Source organism: Haemaphysalis longicornis, unplaced genomic scaffold (assembly GCF_048455015.1).
Source record: "Haemaphysalis longicornis isolate Haplotype H1 unplaced genomic scaffold, Haemaphysalis longicornis Haplotype H1 scaffold_3, whole genome shotgun sequence".
In the NCBI taxonomy this organism is placed as follows: Eukaryota; Metazoa; Arthropoda; class Arachnida; order Ixodida; family Ixodidae; genus Haemaphysalis; species Haemaphysalis longicornis.
In genome coordinates, this window is record NW_027526335.1 from 34,567,022 (window position 1) to 34,581,552 (window position 14,531).

General features: G+C 45.1%; 1 protein-coding gene across 1 annotated transcript in view; it reads left to right on the top strand.

Moving 5' to 3' along the window:
- The window catches only part of Mtdna-helicase (mitochondrial DNA helicase), a 28,019-nt gene that overhangs the window by 5,297 nt on the left and 8,191 nt on the right, over positions 1 to 14,531 (top strand). Inside the window, exons 2-9 of the mRNA XM_077702844.1 lie at positions 1,933 to 2,112; positions 3,188 to 3,442; positions 6,053 to 6,140; positions 7,107 to 7,248; positions 7,449 to 7,603; positions 8,532 to 8,688; positions 12,340 to 12,461; positions 12,860 to 13,039. Coding sequence (XP_077558970.1) covers positions 1,974 to 2,112; positions 3,188 to 3,442; positions 6,053 to 6,140; positions 7,107 to 7,248; positions 7,449 to 7,603; positions 8,532 to 8,688; positions 12,340 to 12,461; positions 12,860 to 13,039 — 1,238 coding nt within the window. The 5' untranslated portion in view covers positions 1,933 to 1,973. The remainder of the gene's footprint in view (positions 1 to 1,932; positions 2,113 to 3,187; positions 3,443 to 6,052; positions 6,141 to 7,106; positions 7,249 to 7,448; positions 7,604 to 8,531; positions 8,689 to 12,339; positions 12,462 to 12,859; positions 13,040 to 14,531) is intronic.

The window sequence follows — 14,531 nt, forward strand, 5'->3', positions numbered from 1 at the left end:
TCCATTTTTTCCTAAATATTTAGCTTATTTGAGCGAAGCTTACATTAAAAGTAGTGTCAGTATGATTATAATGAGGCAGTCTTTCGAATGAACCAAAATTGTGTTTTGTCTGCATGGCCCCCTTAAAGCTCGCTAGTTGTGTGTCCAGGGCGGGATTGATGAGGACGCACAGAAACAGAGTTCATATAAGGAGTGATCAGATGAGCTGTATCTAGGAGAGCAAAGTAATTTTGTTATGTTGTTCGTTAAGTTTCACAAAGAACTTGCTGCAACAGATACAAGCTGCTGCCTGGGATTTGTTCGTGTACAGGAGCGTGGGTTAGTTGTGCATCATTAAAATGGGTCCCAGAGCAGGAATGGATTTTGTCAATGACATCTACCTCTTGCCATCGTAGTCTAGCTGGAAGGAGTGAAAATCACTATAAAACGTGGTTGTAGAACAACAAACCTCTGCTCTACTCTGGTGGAATGCACTACACACGATGTGGTGTAGTCCTGTACTGAGGCTCACTAGTGGATAAACGATATTTTTGTATGAAAAAAAAAATGAAAAAGGAACAGCCGCAGCAGTGGGTGACAAGCCAGTAAAAGGCAACATAGGATCAACGGAGGAGACAGCCGCTCTCACTCCATCAAGGAGTCCATCAGCAGCATGGTCTGCAATCATCACTGCAAGGACACTCGAACTAACTTTATGTGTTGTCCAAGATTGTGGGGCAGGAAGTCGAGGCGTTACACCATCACACTTAAAAGCAGCAAACTACAAAATCATAGATGAGACCACTTCTGAAGGCTTGGTCGTGCTGACAACAGGTTTCTGTCCTGTCCGACTTTGCCTCATAAGCTTATTATATAAAAAAATAGCATGTAGCCCCGAACTATGCTTTGAGATTTATTCTGTTTATGTTTTGCTATCATCACATGGTTGTGCCTGGTTATCTTATCCTGTGTTTCAAGCGGAGCACTGTTTTCTCGTTCTGTGTATGTCACACTGGGCAGTCATGCCTGATAGGGAAAAGCGTGTCAACTAGTCATCACTGTCCCTGACTGTTTTTGGTTGATTGACAATGTTCTTGATCTAATTGGATGGCTGGAACGGAGAGTGTTACGAGATAAATGCATGCAGAGCAAACTCTGCGGCGTTCCATTTGCCGACGCCCGACTGTGCCTGTTACTTTGTTGACTACTTCTTCGATGCTTATGTTTGCTTCTGGTTTTAATTTAATGCAAAGCACAAGTTTTCTCCTATACGCCTTATTTACTTAAAAAAATAAAGCATGGGACAACGTATAAGGTAGACGCACGTAAACCTGTATGTCTGGAGAACAGAGAGCCAGTAGACTATCTTAAATTTATGACCATAACCACATCATTCACTCCACACATAAAGCGGACAAAGGCAGACGGCGAAACAAGATAGTTTTGAATTCAAATTTATGCTTCGTGCCTCTCCAGGTTTCACGTTATTGGAGATGGCCTGAGAGTTTTTTTGTTATCCACCATTTATGAAGTGGGGATTCAAGCTACCCAATGCACACTGCAGCAGAATTGTACAAACCAAATGATGAGTGACCATGACAAAGCAGTGTTTTCAGCACCTGGAAAAGCAAAAGAAACAATAAGTTTGGCAAAAAGAATAAAGAGATGCTGAGAGAAGAAGACCCTGCATAAGGGAAATGAAGGATGAGCAAAAAAACAGGAAAAACTTATTAGGGAAACAAAAGTTCTTGGGACTTTGGAGTGCAGGTCATGTCATGCGCACATGTTTAGCTGCCTGTCATTTGTAACTATGATGGTTTTCTGGAAAGTTCAATATAGGAGGTCTGTTCTTAGCGAATATTGTGAATAGAGTGTTTGGTTTCTGATCTTGCAGGAGATGTGGAAAATTAATTGTGTACTCTGATCTTTCGTCTGTCTTGCATTCTTTTCTAGGGGCGAAGTTTCGTAAGCACAGAAGACAGGCATGCAAAGATATGGCCAGCAAGCTAATCCGGTACTCCTGTCTTATGACAAGGTATCCTGACAGCAGACTCGCCGACAAGACGGCTTTTGTGGCTGGCCTGTCTGGATTGTCCTATGTTCGTTACAATCACGTAATGAAGCAGCTACATGGTAAGATGAAAATGCCTATTCTCTCTCTGTAATCTCTGTAACATGTTACACATGAAATACTACTACTACTACTACTAATAATAATAATAATAATAATAATAATAATAATGACCTTCCCTCCACCTTTAAACTGAATAGATGTAATAATTTTGCACCACAGCTATGTGTAATTTTACTTAAAACGTGGCAGCTTTGCCTAAAAAGGTAATATACAGAACTGGAATAAGTTTGAACCTGCACCTACAAAATTGCTCATTTTTTTGGTTAAGTGCAGTTATAGTAATTGCAGTTATAGTATAGTAAGTTCAGTTATAGTAATTAAAGTAAACCATGCTACGTAAAAATAATCTTAGGCCCCATTAATGCCACTAAGGTTCATTAGTAGCTCTAGGCCTCATGCACCAAAGAATAAATGCTTCATTGTGAACTCCATCAAGCAGCTACGCAGTTTTGATGAACAGCAGCGCCAATGATCTCTAGACAACAGTGCCAGGTGATAATTGATAATTGTCAAAATCATATGTATGCTTGCGAGCGAGCGCGCAGAGTGGTTTGACGGGCATCCCGAGGCGGTGGCCATAGGCGGCCCACCACCGCGCAGAGTACTTGTGTGGGCTGGGGCGGTGCGAACCTTTTAATGTGGTTGATCTTGTTCATGCAAAGAGCATCTAGTTTAAATGTGTCGTGCCAGAAAGGCTGAGAATTTCAGGCTCAGTAATCAAAGTAGAATTTTTTGTTTCCTGTTTTAAAGTGGTCAACTGAATTGGCACGCATTTGAAACAAAATTTTTTATTCCTTCCAGTAAGCCAGTGGCGAAAACTTTAAAGTATCACTTTGTTAAAATTTAAATTCCTGTCAAATGGCCAACAAGCACTGCAAATACACGACAAAAGGAATCTTCACTGAACCGGTGCTTTCCATTCCAAGTTTTCAAGATTAAATTTTAAAAAAGAGCCCTACCCTGCATATATGTTTCAGAAAAACTAGCTGCACAACCCATGGGCACAATATAATGATCGATTGTCTGACTAAGATGCACTGCTCCCAGTAATGGAAGCCCAACTGTCAATTCCAGCCATGAAGCAGAGCTACTCCGTGGTGTCCCCGCGAGACTGCATGGGCAAGCGAGCCATGGCAACAGTGCTGAACGTTGCCGACATTGCTCCCGTGACTGTGTCCAAGATCAAGAAGGTTCTCAAAGAGAATTCCATCGGCTTCGAAGAGGGCTACACCTGCCTCAAGATTGCCTGCCCCATGTGCCAACACGATCCCTCCACAGCCGAGGCTGTGAGGAGCGGGCCACCAATGGCGTTCATTAATGCCATAACAGGTACGGTATCAACCCATGCTTGGTGTGTTGCTTTGGTTACCTCTGTGCGAGGAATCAAGTTTGAAGCCAGAAGCTCCTTGCGATTCCGTAGAATGTGCCTGACAGGCCTGACAGGTCCCATGGAAGCTCTCCCATTAATATAGAATGTCAGTGAAATTGCTTGGATGGTGTAAAGGGAGTTCTTTTTCAGGTACAACTTCAAGCATTGGGGACCCCTTTGTGTTTCTACATGCTCATTTGTCCTCTAAAACAGAGACGGCAGAGAGAAGGACAACAGAACCAACAAACGGAGCACCGGGCTGTTTTGTGCTATTTACTTTTAAGATCCATGTGATGCTCAGCGGGAAAAAAACTGCAGCATCGTTTTTCTGTGCCTTTCCCTTCCTTGTGTGTTTTGTCATATTTGCACTCTTTTTTAGTGTAAATCATGCCAACTCAGCCTGCAGCCCTTGAGAAAACACCATCTAGCTGTCATTTCTTAGCAACCTACAAGATATTCAGTTAAAGCTTGTGCGTAAGGCTTTAGATGCAGTTCACTGTCAATTTGTCCTCTATCACTAATGGGCAGGGTTGGAGTTTCCACTTCTAATTTTTTCTTTGTAAATTCCTCATATTTTTCTTTCTGTCATTATCATAAAATTATGTATGTTTATATATATTGGGAATATTTTTTAGCATTTAAGTTCATCAATATGTTCTCAAGATTATTTTTTTTTGTTTGTGTGTGATGGTGTACGTCTCAAATCAGCTCTTGCAGTTTTTGTGTTTCTATCACTTTTTGCTGCAGTTGTAATCTAGAAGGCTGCAAATATTGTAATTGAACTTGTTCTTATCACAATCATGTTCAAATGAGTGTGATGAAAAAAATAAAGGCATTGTCAATTAGTACATGTACGTACAGCCGCTTTTCCACCTACATTCTGCATTTATTTCTCTATGAACGAGGTGAAGAGTGTAGTATGCAAACCAAGGGTTAAGGGGGTGGCAGTGCTGCGCCAATCCACTATTCCTGCGCCACCCTGCTCCAGAAGGCAGTATTGCCCCAAAACTGCTCCTAAACGGTGCCGCAAAATATAGTTGAAGTTGAAGTTTATTTTTATTTTCATGTTTTAAAAGAGCGCACAAATAGTAATACCGAGGAGGTCCCGTAGTTAAAAAACTGTCGGGGGGACCTCCTGTGACAAAGTGCACAACGGAACAGCGTAGAGTAGGCAACAAGTAAAAAACACATCAGACGAAAATAAGCAAAAACAGGCAGAAAGCAATACATATATGTATATACATACATACGCACACACATATACATTCATTTGTAGCAATACAAACATATGCACATAAAAATTGCAGTAAAAACGATTCGACGAAAGAACAGAAGCACTGGGAAAAAAAAAAGTAGTAGTAGTAGTAGAAAACGTTTTATTGAGCTGGTGAACTGGGAGTGGTTCCCTATTCCAAGAAGCCATGTGATGAGAGGGCTTCTGGCCAGCAAAAAGCGAGCTACGGCAACGGCCCGTCGCCTGCCAGTGTAGCTGCCCCAGCAGCCTTTGCATCACTTGTTGCTGTTGCTCACACTACCTGTTTGCTGTACCCATTGAGTTTTGTTTTTCGCGTCGCTAGTCGCCTTTGCTGCATGTGGTTACCCCTTTGATCATGAGGGAAAGAGAGACCATTTTGGCTATCTGCTGTCACCTCTCGGTTGTTTCTCACAGCTGTAATGGTGTTGTAATAGCAGGGACATTTATTTTTCACTTGTTCATTTATATCTCTAGCTTTTTCATAGTTATTCCTCTGTTAGCTGAGATGTTTTAATTTTTCTAATTAATTGGAAAAATTGTCGCAGTATTGTTGAAGTTTGAGTAAAAATTATTGGAATTTTTGGTTTTTGTGTTTACGAGAAATTAAGAATTGCAAACAAATGATGTCTGAGTCTAGAAATCTGCTCCGTTATTTGCCTTTTGGTGCTCCAAAGCTACTCCAAAACTCCCCTTTTACTGCTCCGAAGCTGCTCCAAAACAGCATTATGCCTGCTTCCTGAGATGCTCCGCAAGGCCGAAGGCCACTTAGGCGTGCCCTATGTGATGTCAGTGTCTGTAGGAGGAACATGCATGCCCTGTGCGGCAATGACAAATCTTCCACAGCATACAAACCAAGCTCAGACAGTCTCAAATATTGATCTTTATCGCTTTTAGCCAAACCTTTTTAAACCTCGGCTTACTTTCATTCACATGTTTCGGTTTTAATTTAAAACTCAATGCTGGAGATTTAGGGTGTTTAGGGCATGATAGGGAACGCAGCTACCTTCCTGCTTTACCTAAATCGTACATCTCCCTAGGTTGCTTATGCATTGCAGTGTTCTCTGGCCAAGAACTTGTAGTTTGGGTGAAAGGGGGCACTGCTGAGATTGCTTCCTGTTAAATACCTTTCAGCATGCACCGTGAGCTTGTTTTCTGTGTGTCGACATGATAGGATGAAGTAGCTCCTTAAACTGACAAGCGTGGTGGCTTTGTTTAGCTCTGAGCACCCCTGCTGGTAGAAGCTGCCAAGATGGGTTTCATACGCAAAAGGTGTCCTCAGACTAGTCCAGCTACCTTCTCTTTGTACACTATCCAGGTCTTTTCACGTGCTACAACTGCCAGGTGGTGACAAGCTGGCAGAACCTCCAGGACTTTTTCGCACTGGAGAAAACCATGGAACTGAGGTTGGTGGAACAGAAATCAAACTGTATGGCAATCGTATATATCTCCCTGGCTTGGCACATGCCAAGCTATCTTTGTTTCATTCAAAGGGTGTACCAGACCTTGGGGAAGATACAGAAAGCAGTGCACATTCGCCTGGCGCAGCGCCGAGCATATCGTGCGTTCATGATCACAAGAGTTTTATGGCTGCATCCAGAAATACTGGCAGTTACTGCAGGATTTGCAACGGTCATCATAAACTTCCAATAAGTCGTGACGTAACACTGTGGCACATCACAACAACCTCTAGAACAGTTCCAAACAAAAGGCACCTAAGGCAACTTGTCGTCTTTGTAGACATATGCAACAGGACTCCCCGAAGTATTGTGAAGGTTCGAATTGGTGGCCAAGGGTTGCCAACGCCTGTGTTGTAGCCATTTATGAAGCACTGTAACTGGCTGCTGTAATTTGGTAGATTTTCGTTGTCATTTTGCAAACTTAAGTATACACAGGATTGCATAAGAATTAGGTCAATGACCGGGCACTTTGCAGTTGTTGGTGCTCTTAGACTGAAAAATAATCAACCTAATCACTAGCCAGGTTCGAAGATGCTTTTCTAGAATTTGAGAACACACAGGAAGAAGTGGGAGTGAAGGAATATCTTTCAACGAAGCAATGTGGTTTCTGCCAGAGTGAGAAAAAGTTTGCTATTGATTGTTACAGAGAAAAACAAAAACAAAAAAACAACGTGTGTTCGCAAGCCAGCAGCACTGCCTGCCAAGCATAGCATGAACAAGCTCGCTTGGCAAGGCGTTTCTTAATGTTTCTGCGCAGCTTTGCTGATGTCCTGATGTTTAATTCGAACGTCTGAGTTGGGCATGTCAGAGAACTCTGCCTAAGGTCACCAAAATATAGCGTTGAGTGGCTTTCAGCGACGATTCACGGTGAGAGAACAATTTTCCAACACATCACTTTCGTGTTCTTTCCAGGGGAAGGCTCGTTACTGGTTCGCATGCTTTCCCCAATGAGGATGAAGTGAGGGAGCTTGAGTCTCGGTACAGGTCATCCACGCATCTGGGAGACTCGGAGTCTTCACAGCTGCAGCACATCATAGCCAGGTTTGGACTGCAGGTAGGTCTCTCTCTCTCTCTCTCTCTCTCTCTCTCTCTCTCTCTCTCTCTCTCTCTCTCTCTCTCTCTCTCTCTCTCTCTCTTTATTTCTTTCTTCCTTTCTTTCCCAAGCAATGCATGCTGTGAGCCGTTTGAAGATTCTTGAGGAAGTTGTGCACCAGGTGCGGCGTAAGTAGATAATTTGTGTGTTTGTTTGCACAGAGGATCCACCCGGTGACCATGAAGGCAATGGATGTGCGGCTGTCAGAGGACCAATCCAGTATTCTGTTTCCCGTATATGGGCCGACCAACAAGTTGGTTGCGCTCAAGTCCATTGGGCTGACTGAGGACCAGGAAGTGAGCAGTGTGTTCCCCAGGTAAGATGAGATCAAAAGCCATTTATAAGCAAATCAGTGTTTCTTGTTACTGTAATCATGAGTAGTTTGCACTTTTTTCTATTACTGTAATTACAAGAAGCTTTTAATTAAAAGTGCCCTAGGGCATCCAATGAAGCTGGGTGGACTCTCTGTGGTAGGCTTAGAGCAAAGAAAAATTTTGAGAAAAGGAATTGTTCTACTTATGGAGGCAACTACAACATCTGTGACAATAAACTGATATAGACCTGTTTGCACATGAGAGCAGTCAATTTATTTTGAAAAAAAAAGGACATTGAGAACATTTTGTCACTATTTACTCAAATTTCTTTTATTTTGTTCTTGATATGCATTTATTAAGCATAATTACAATCCGTGCCTTCACCTCGGTTCGCCAGAGGGAAATATGGGGGAGGGGAGTTGAAGGAGGGCGGGGGGGTGTCTCAGTTAAATGTGGTCCTGTATGTCGGCTTCTCAAATATTGTAGGGAAGAGAGTCAAGGACCATCTTCTTGCTCTCTGTAGACCCTTCAGGATGGGTCCACTCCCGCAGTTTTTATGGCCTGACTTAGTAGACGTGGCAGTAGAGAATGGGTCTGGGTTTGCTGGTCCTGCAGGGCAGGGCAGTTCCATAACAAGTGGCTGAGATAAGCAACTGGATGACTGTCGGGTGATTCACAAAGCTTGCATGTACCATCACTAAGGTGTAGTCTGTGTAAGGTCTTTTTTGCTGTTTTATGCCTTCACCGGCTGTTTGGGCTGACCAGCTTTTGATGCCTACCTAAGCTGGGTGCTGCTAGTGATGTGATCAATTGAGTGAGGAGAAACGTTTTTGTTGTTGGCAGTTGAGGCCAGTGTCACTTTTGGCATTTATGCCAGTGAGGCTCGTGTACAGCTGTGTCACACGTTTGTGCCCTTTGGTGCTGGCCCAGGACGACGGTCGTGGGCCTGTTTGGCTGGCATAGGATTAAAGGGCGCCATCAGGAGCTCATCCTGACGGCATCCGAGAAGGACGCTCTGGCCGTGGTTCAGGAGACCAATTTACCTGTGGCATCACTCCTGTCTGGGACCTCCAACCTGCCCTTGGAGGTTTGTCTTTTCCCATTGCCTGACATCCTTCTTTTTCTCCGGCCTTTACCGTCAGCTTTTGGAAATTGCTGCATTGTATATGGCATCTATCCTGCGCGGTGGGGGACAGAAATAATGAGCAACTTAAGTGCTTGTTGGCAAGTTAATTGGCTGCTCTTACCTTGCAGTGTGTTCTCTGGCTGCTTTTAGAAATGTTGAGGAAGCATGTAGGAATGTCCAGTTTAGTTTGTTTCTGATGTTTCTGAGTGGCATGTGCCCATGTGTATGACTACTGCTGCAGTTGTCCTGCAGAGGCATCGTGAGTGCAACATGTTGCCAGGGAGAATACACTATTGGAGCTTAATTTGTGCTTTAAATTGCACACAGTAAGTTATGCATAGGCACATCATGTTATGCAATGTTTGTTAAAGGGACAGACAACCGATTTTTGCCAAGTATATGTTCTCTATCCCATGTGAAAGGACTTCACTTACAACACCTTTACCCGAAATGGATTTCTGATAGCACTCTAGAGCTTTCTAAGTAGAAAGTTTTAGATCTACGAGCCGTGCATGTTCTGCCAAAACTAATGCTGGCAACCATGACATAGAGCAGCGCGGCAACATACTTTCGTATGTACGCGAGATGAAAAGCGATATTGAAAAACTTTTCTCCAGCTACAAAATAATGAATTGCAGGCTTTCTTATTCTTTTATGCATTTCTTTTCTTTTTTCTTTTTTCCGATCACGCATTGCAAAAAGCTTTTTTCACGTTCAACAGCCATTCTAGGTTTCCGAAACCGAAACTGAGCTGCTTGTTACATGCGATTAAGGCTTTGCGGTGCTCTTTGAAATGGCAAACACAAGAGAACAATCTAAACTTATACAAATACTTGTGCTAAAAGGTTTTCAATAAGTGAATTCAGTTGGTGCAAGGTTTGCACGTCACGTGACCTGGACATGTACTGCAGTGTCACGTTTCGACACTGCATGACGTTACCTTTCAGGGTTGAGGAAGCTTAGTGCCAAATTAAAATTATTTCCACCTGTTTATTCGGGTATCCGGAAATTCCTTGCGGTTACCCCAGTATATAAAACGTTGGTTTTCTTATGAGCTGGAGGGCATGCACTCCACAAAAATCGGTTGTCTGTCCCTTTGCACCTGATCATACAAATATGAGACAGAGACATAAGGCCACCATTCCGAACTGCTGCTACTTCTTTCTTCTTTAAAGGGACCCTGCAACACTTACCAACGACTACTCGGAATGTATTTTGGGGTAAAGTCTATTGTCCCAGCAATCTCTTCCCGCAAGAATTATGAAAATCCGTTCACTATCACCGAAACTACGCTCGATGAAAAATCGCGCATTAACGTTCCCTCTCAACTCAACCACGGACAACGTGACGAAAGCTGCGCGCTCTCTCCCGGAGACTCTCCCGGAAAGGGAGGCGGCGCGCGGCGTTCTGTTCGGCGGCCTTCGATATGTCACTGGCCGGAGAGTTTCGTCCTTTTCCCCGCAACGTGGACGGGCCTATTTCCGGTCTGGTGCCACAAAAAAGCAGGCATGGTGGCCTGCTCGCAAGCAAGCGCTCAGGATGGTAGGGCGTTTTTGGAGCAATAAACGTTTGTTGTCGAGGGGGCTCGTTGAAAGTGGAATATTTAGTTCGTCACTCAAACTCCGCGCGCACTCAAAACAAAAGAAACGCCAAAAGCATGCGGACAGGTTCAGACATAGAAGAGGTTCATACACAGCGCCGACGACGGCCGATCGTCACAGGAAATGCCAGAATTTAACCGCGAAGTTCACCAGCGACAGCCAATAGGACAGCCAGGATAGCCATGGCCCGATTGACGTCGCAGAGGCCATGCCAGGGGTGCATAATGAGGAGAATTGAAGAGAGCACGATTGGTTTTTACGTGTCTTTCACGGCGATTTGCGCGCTTACCGCTTCACGTGCACGTGTAATATTTGGTTCGGGTGTTCCTGGAAGTCTAGTCTAAATGTCGCGCAGGTTTACTTGTACTGCACGAAAAGTGTTGCACGGTCCCTTTAATACTTCTTCATCCTCGTTTTCTGCATTCTTCTCCCCAGAAAGATGCAGGCCCAATCCCACGAATCCCATTTTCAACATCCCCCTGGGAAGATGTAGGTCTTATCTGCAGAAATGTCCAGAACTCCTGTCCTTATGTGCACCAATCATCCGCATTTGTTTCCGTCACAAGGTCTTCTCTCGTAGAAAAGCTTGCCCAATGTCATAGTTGCCATCTTATCCAGCTTTTCCTGTGTGACACACTTGTCTGTATGGAGCCTGTAGACCTTCTGGAACGGCTCCTTCGACAGCTTTTGTCTTTGTACTAGGGGTACTTGGGTACTTCCTTGATGCTCTGTGAAGGCTAGACTGAAATGACTTTGGGACTGTTTTGGTCGCTGTCTTCGCCTGGTGAAATGTTAAAACAGGACGGGTGAAAAGAAGACAGAGGCAGAAGGGCAGCGCTGCGCCCTGCCGCCGCTTCCCCTTTATTTCCTACCTCTTCGTCTACAATGGTAATGCCAATGGCTTTTGCATGTAACAAAGTAAAGAAACTTTGCGGTGCCCCCCCACCCCACCCCAGCGTGACGTACTTTGCAATCAAAGTCTCGGCCACCAAAGAACCACTGTAAAAACAGGGCATTGAACAGTGCAATTAAATGTGCACTAACAAGTTCCTCTACACCGGTGGTTCTCAACCACGAGTGTGCCGTGGACCCCATTGCTGTTTAAAAAGTGATGGGGGGATCCCCTGATGAACTCTATCGATCCGTGTTTTAGCGCCAACCAATTTGCACTTGCAGCTACAGTCGTCCGCACGCTTAATTAATGCCCGTCTTGTGTGCATGTCTTTTGTGCTTATGTGTGTCATTTTGTCAAACAATTCACACTTGTAGCTGTGTCTGGCTTTCTTGCGTAGCTCTTGCGCTGTGCAAAAAGCCAAAGATAAAATGTGCTGTGCGGAGAAATCAAACGTGTATGTCGTGCAGCAAAGCTACCATTTTACATTACCAGCAAGGCTTGGGCCAAAGTTAAAATGTGCTGTGCGGAGAAATCAAACGTGTATGTCGTGCAGCAAAGCTACCTTTTTACATTGCCAGCAAGGCTTGGGGAAGAAAAAAAGATTAGAACGTGGCGAGAGAGTTGTGGGGAGGGCTTTGCGGACCCCTGACATGCCTTTGTGGAACCCCTTGGGTTCGCGGGCCCCCATTTGAGAACTACCACTGTGTACAACGAGGCATGTGCAATGAGTGTGTTGCTTAGTGTTTACTTTATTGTCCAGCAGTAGAAAGTGGTTGAGATGAGTGCATTTGTCAACCTTGGAATAAAGGCGTGAAGCAAGGGTCGTCAGCTTTTGGTTTGGTTGTCTTAGTGTTGCAGCTTTTAATGCTGCACATGTTTTTGCCCAAGGAAAGCATGCCATCGAGCCCCAGAAGTGCTGCCGTGTTCGGTTGGCAAGTTTGATAATGCAAGCAGGGTCAAAAGTAGCCAAAAAGCACGTTGCTGTACATTCCTGAAACAGTTGCAGACACTTGCTGATATTTGTAGCCTTGGATCTCAGTTAGGACTTCAGTTTCGCCTGCTTCTTTCTGGTTAAACTTGTTCCCTAGCTGCTCTCTCTCTCTGGCCACTGTGCAGGTGCTTCCATTGTTTGAGCAGTTTGACAAGATCACCCTCTGGTTTGGCAACCGCCTTCAAGACTGGGAGTCTGTCAAGGTCTTTGCGAGAAAACTGGGGGAAAAAAGGTGCTACTACATCAGGTATGCACATTTGGTTTTCTGACTACATTCTCATTTGTGTATGAGGGTGTGGTCAATAGTCAATGTACGAATTGTGATACGGCATGTCACGGTCGTCTGGCCACTGACTTCAGCTTCTTTTATGCTTGCTTAGCCTTATCCCACTGTATACTTTCTCGTATTACATCACCTAGTCATTGAGGGTGAAAAGGGGAGCCCGAAATTTCGAATCGGCTATGTTGGTGCAGCAGTGGGACAGCAAGTGAAAACTTTTTCTGCCAGCTGCATATCCAGGGTATTGCTTCCCCAGTAGTTCTCATGATGTGTGCTGTATTGTGGTGCAGGGCCTTCGCCCAGCATGTAAATCATGCTTCTTTTAAGTGGAAGCTAGCACACTCAACACTTGCTTTTCTTGCCAGGCCCAAGGAAGGCTACCCGCTGGCGGCATTGCAAGCCAAGCCGCACAGCCAGCTCCCCGACGTGCTCAAGAGACGGCAGCCTGTCAGCCACCGAGCCATCACCACCTTCCACAGCCTGCGTGCTGCAGTGGCCGACCTTCTCCAGAATGTGGAAACGTCCGTGGGTGTGCGGTGGCAGAGGTCAGTCGCGGGTCAGGGTCAGCCAAGTAGGTAGGCCGTTGGGTGTTGGAAGCATGCTTGGCTGTTCAAGAGGCTGTTTTAGAAGGAGCCTGGAGACTGTTTACATTCTAGTTTGACGTTTTTGTTTACTAGGTTAAAGGAGCCATGAAGAGAAAACAAAAGTTTGTTTTATTCGAAAGATTAGGTGTTTCATAGTACCCCAAGCACTTTCCCGGAAGCAAATCATGCTTTATTCACTGAGAAATAAGGCAATTTAAGCCAAAATTTTAAATCTCCCGCTAAAATTGCACATTCCGTGACGTGAACCATGGCGTCATACGAGCCGGTCCATGAAACAGATACTTAGTAAGGCGACTCCATATAGCACCCACACGCGGGAGTCGACCGAGACGGCGGCCATTTTAAAAATACTAGTAAAACCTAGTGCACCCGCAGCCCTAGTCATGGAATCGCCTGATCCGGAGAACAAAACTCTCGCCGAGGAGCTCGGGCTTGCATTTAACAACCTCACACAACTTGAACGATCAATGCTTTTAAGTGCACGAGCGGCAAGAGTTGTGGGATACGCGGTGGACGTGAAAGCGACCATTCCGCGATAGCCACAACAGACGAACGCCCTGCCGGTGGCACCGCTGCCTAGTCAGCCCCGTCGCGACGGACGAATACAGACTGGTACGTATGTGCCGTATTTTTATTACGGTTAATAATAGTTCAATTTCAGTAGCAGTATCGCTTATGCCAGTTGGCCGGTGTCGTGTATGGAAAGCCGTTCGCGCAAGCTCTCTGCTTCGACCAGAAAGATACGAGCGTCAATGCGCGGTGTTTACGGCATTTTTTTCCCCCAAGGTCAGAGCGCTTTGAAGGCGATTTGACGAAGTCGGCGACGAGCGCCAGCATGTCCCAGGAGTGAGCTAACGTAAGGGTCCCTGCCGTAATCACTTCCTCGAAAATGAAGCGAGCACACTCGTACTTCCTTTAGCTCTCTTTCTCCTACGTTTGCAAAGTTCACAAAACGTAGCCACTTGCTTCGCCGAGGTTCGTCGTTGGGCAGCACATGAATGGAGATCTCCTCACCGGGGATGTCGCACTCCCTCGACGATTTGCCTGTACTACATGGGCATTTCAAAACGTAGCAACGAAATTTCCTTGTAAAGTACTCGAACAAACTGAAGTTTTCAGTGGTTGTAAACTGGAAACGAGCTCCTAGCTAACAATAGCAGCAAGCCAACACCATTCCGAAACTGCGACGACTGTCACTATCTCGTCGCTGCTTGCTGTTCCTTACTCCCCTCGTTTCTATTTTTACCTTTGCTGGTTGGCGATATGACGGCCAACCTCCTGTGAAGGGATTACGATACCAAGCAAGGTCGCGGCTGGGCGTGCTGGTACGGTTCGTTGGTCCCTAAGAGCCTCGAACCCGAAAATTCGTCTGCGCGACGGCGAGATGTCGAGCTCGGCCGGCGGTAGTTTCGTATGCATTGGCGCACACGCT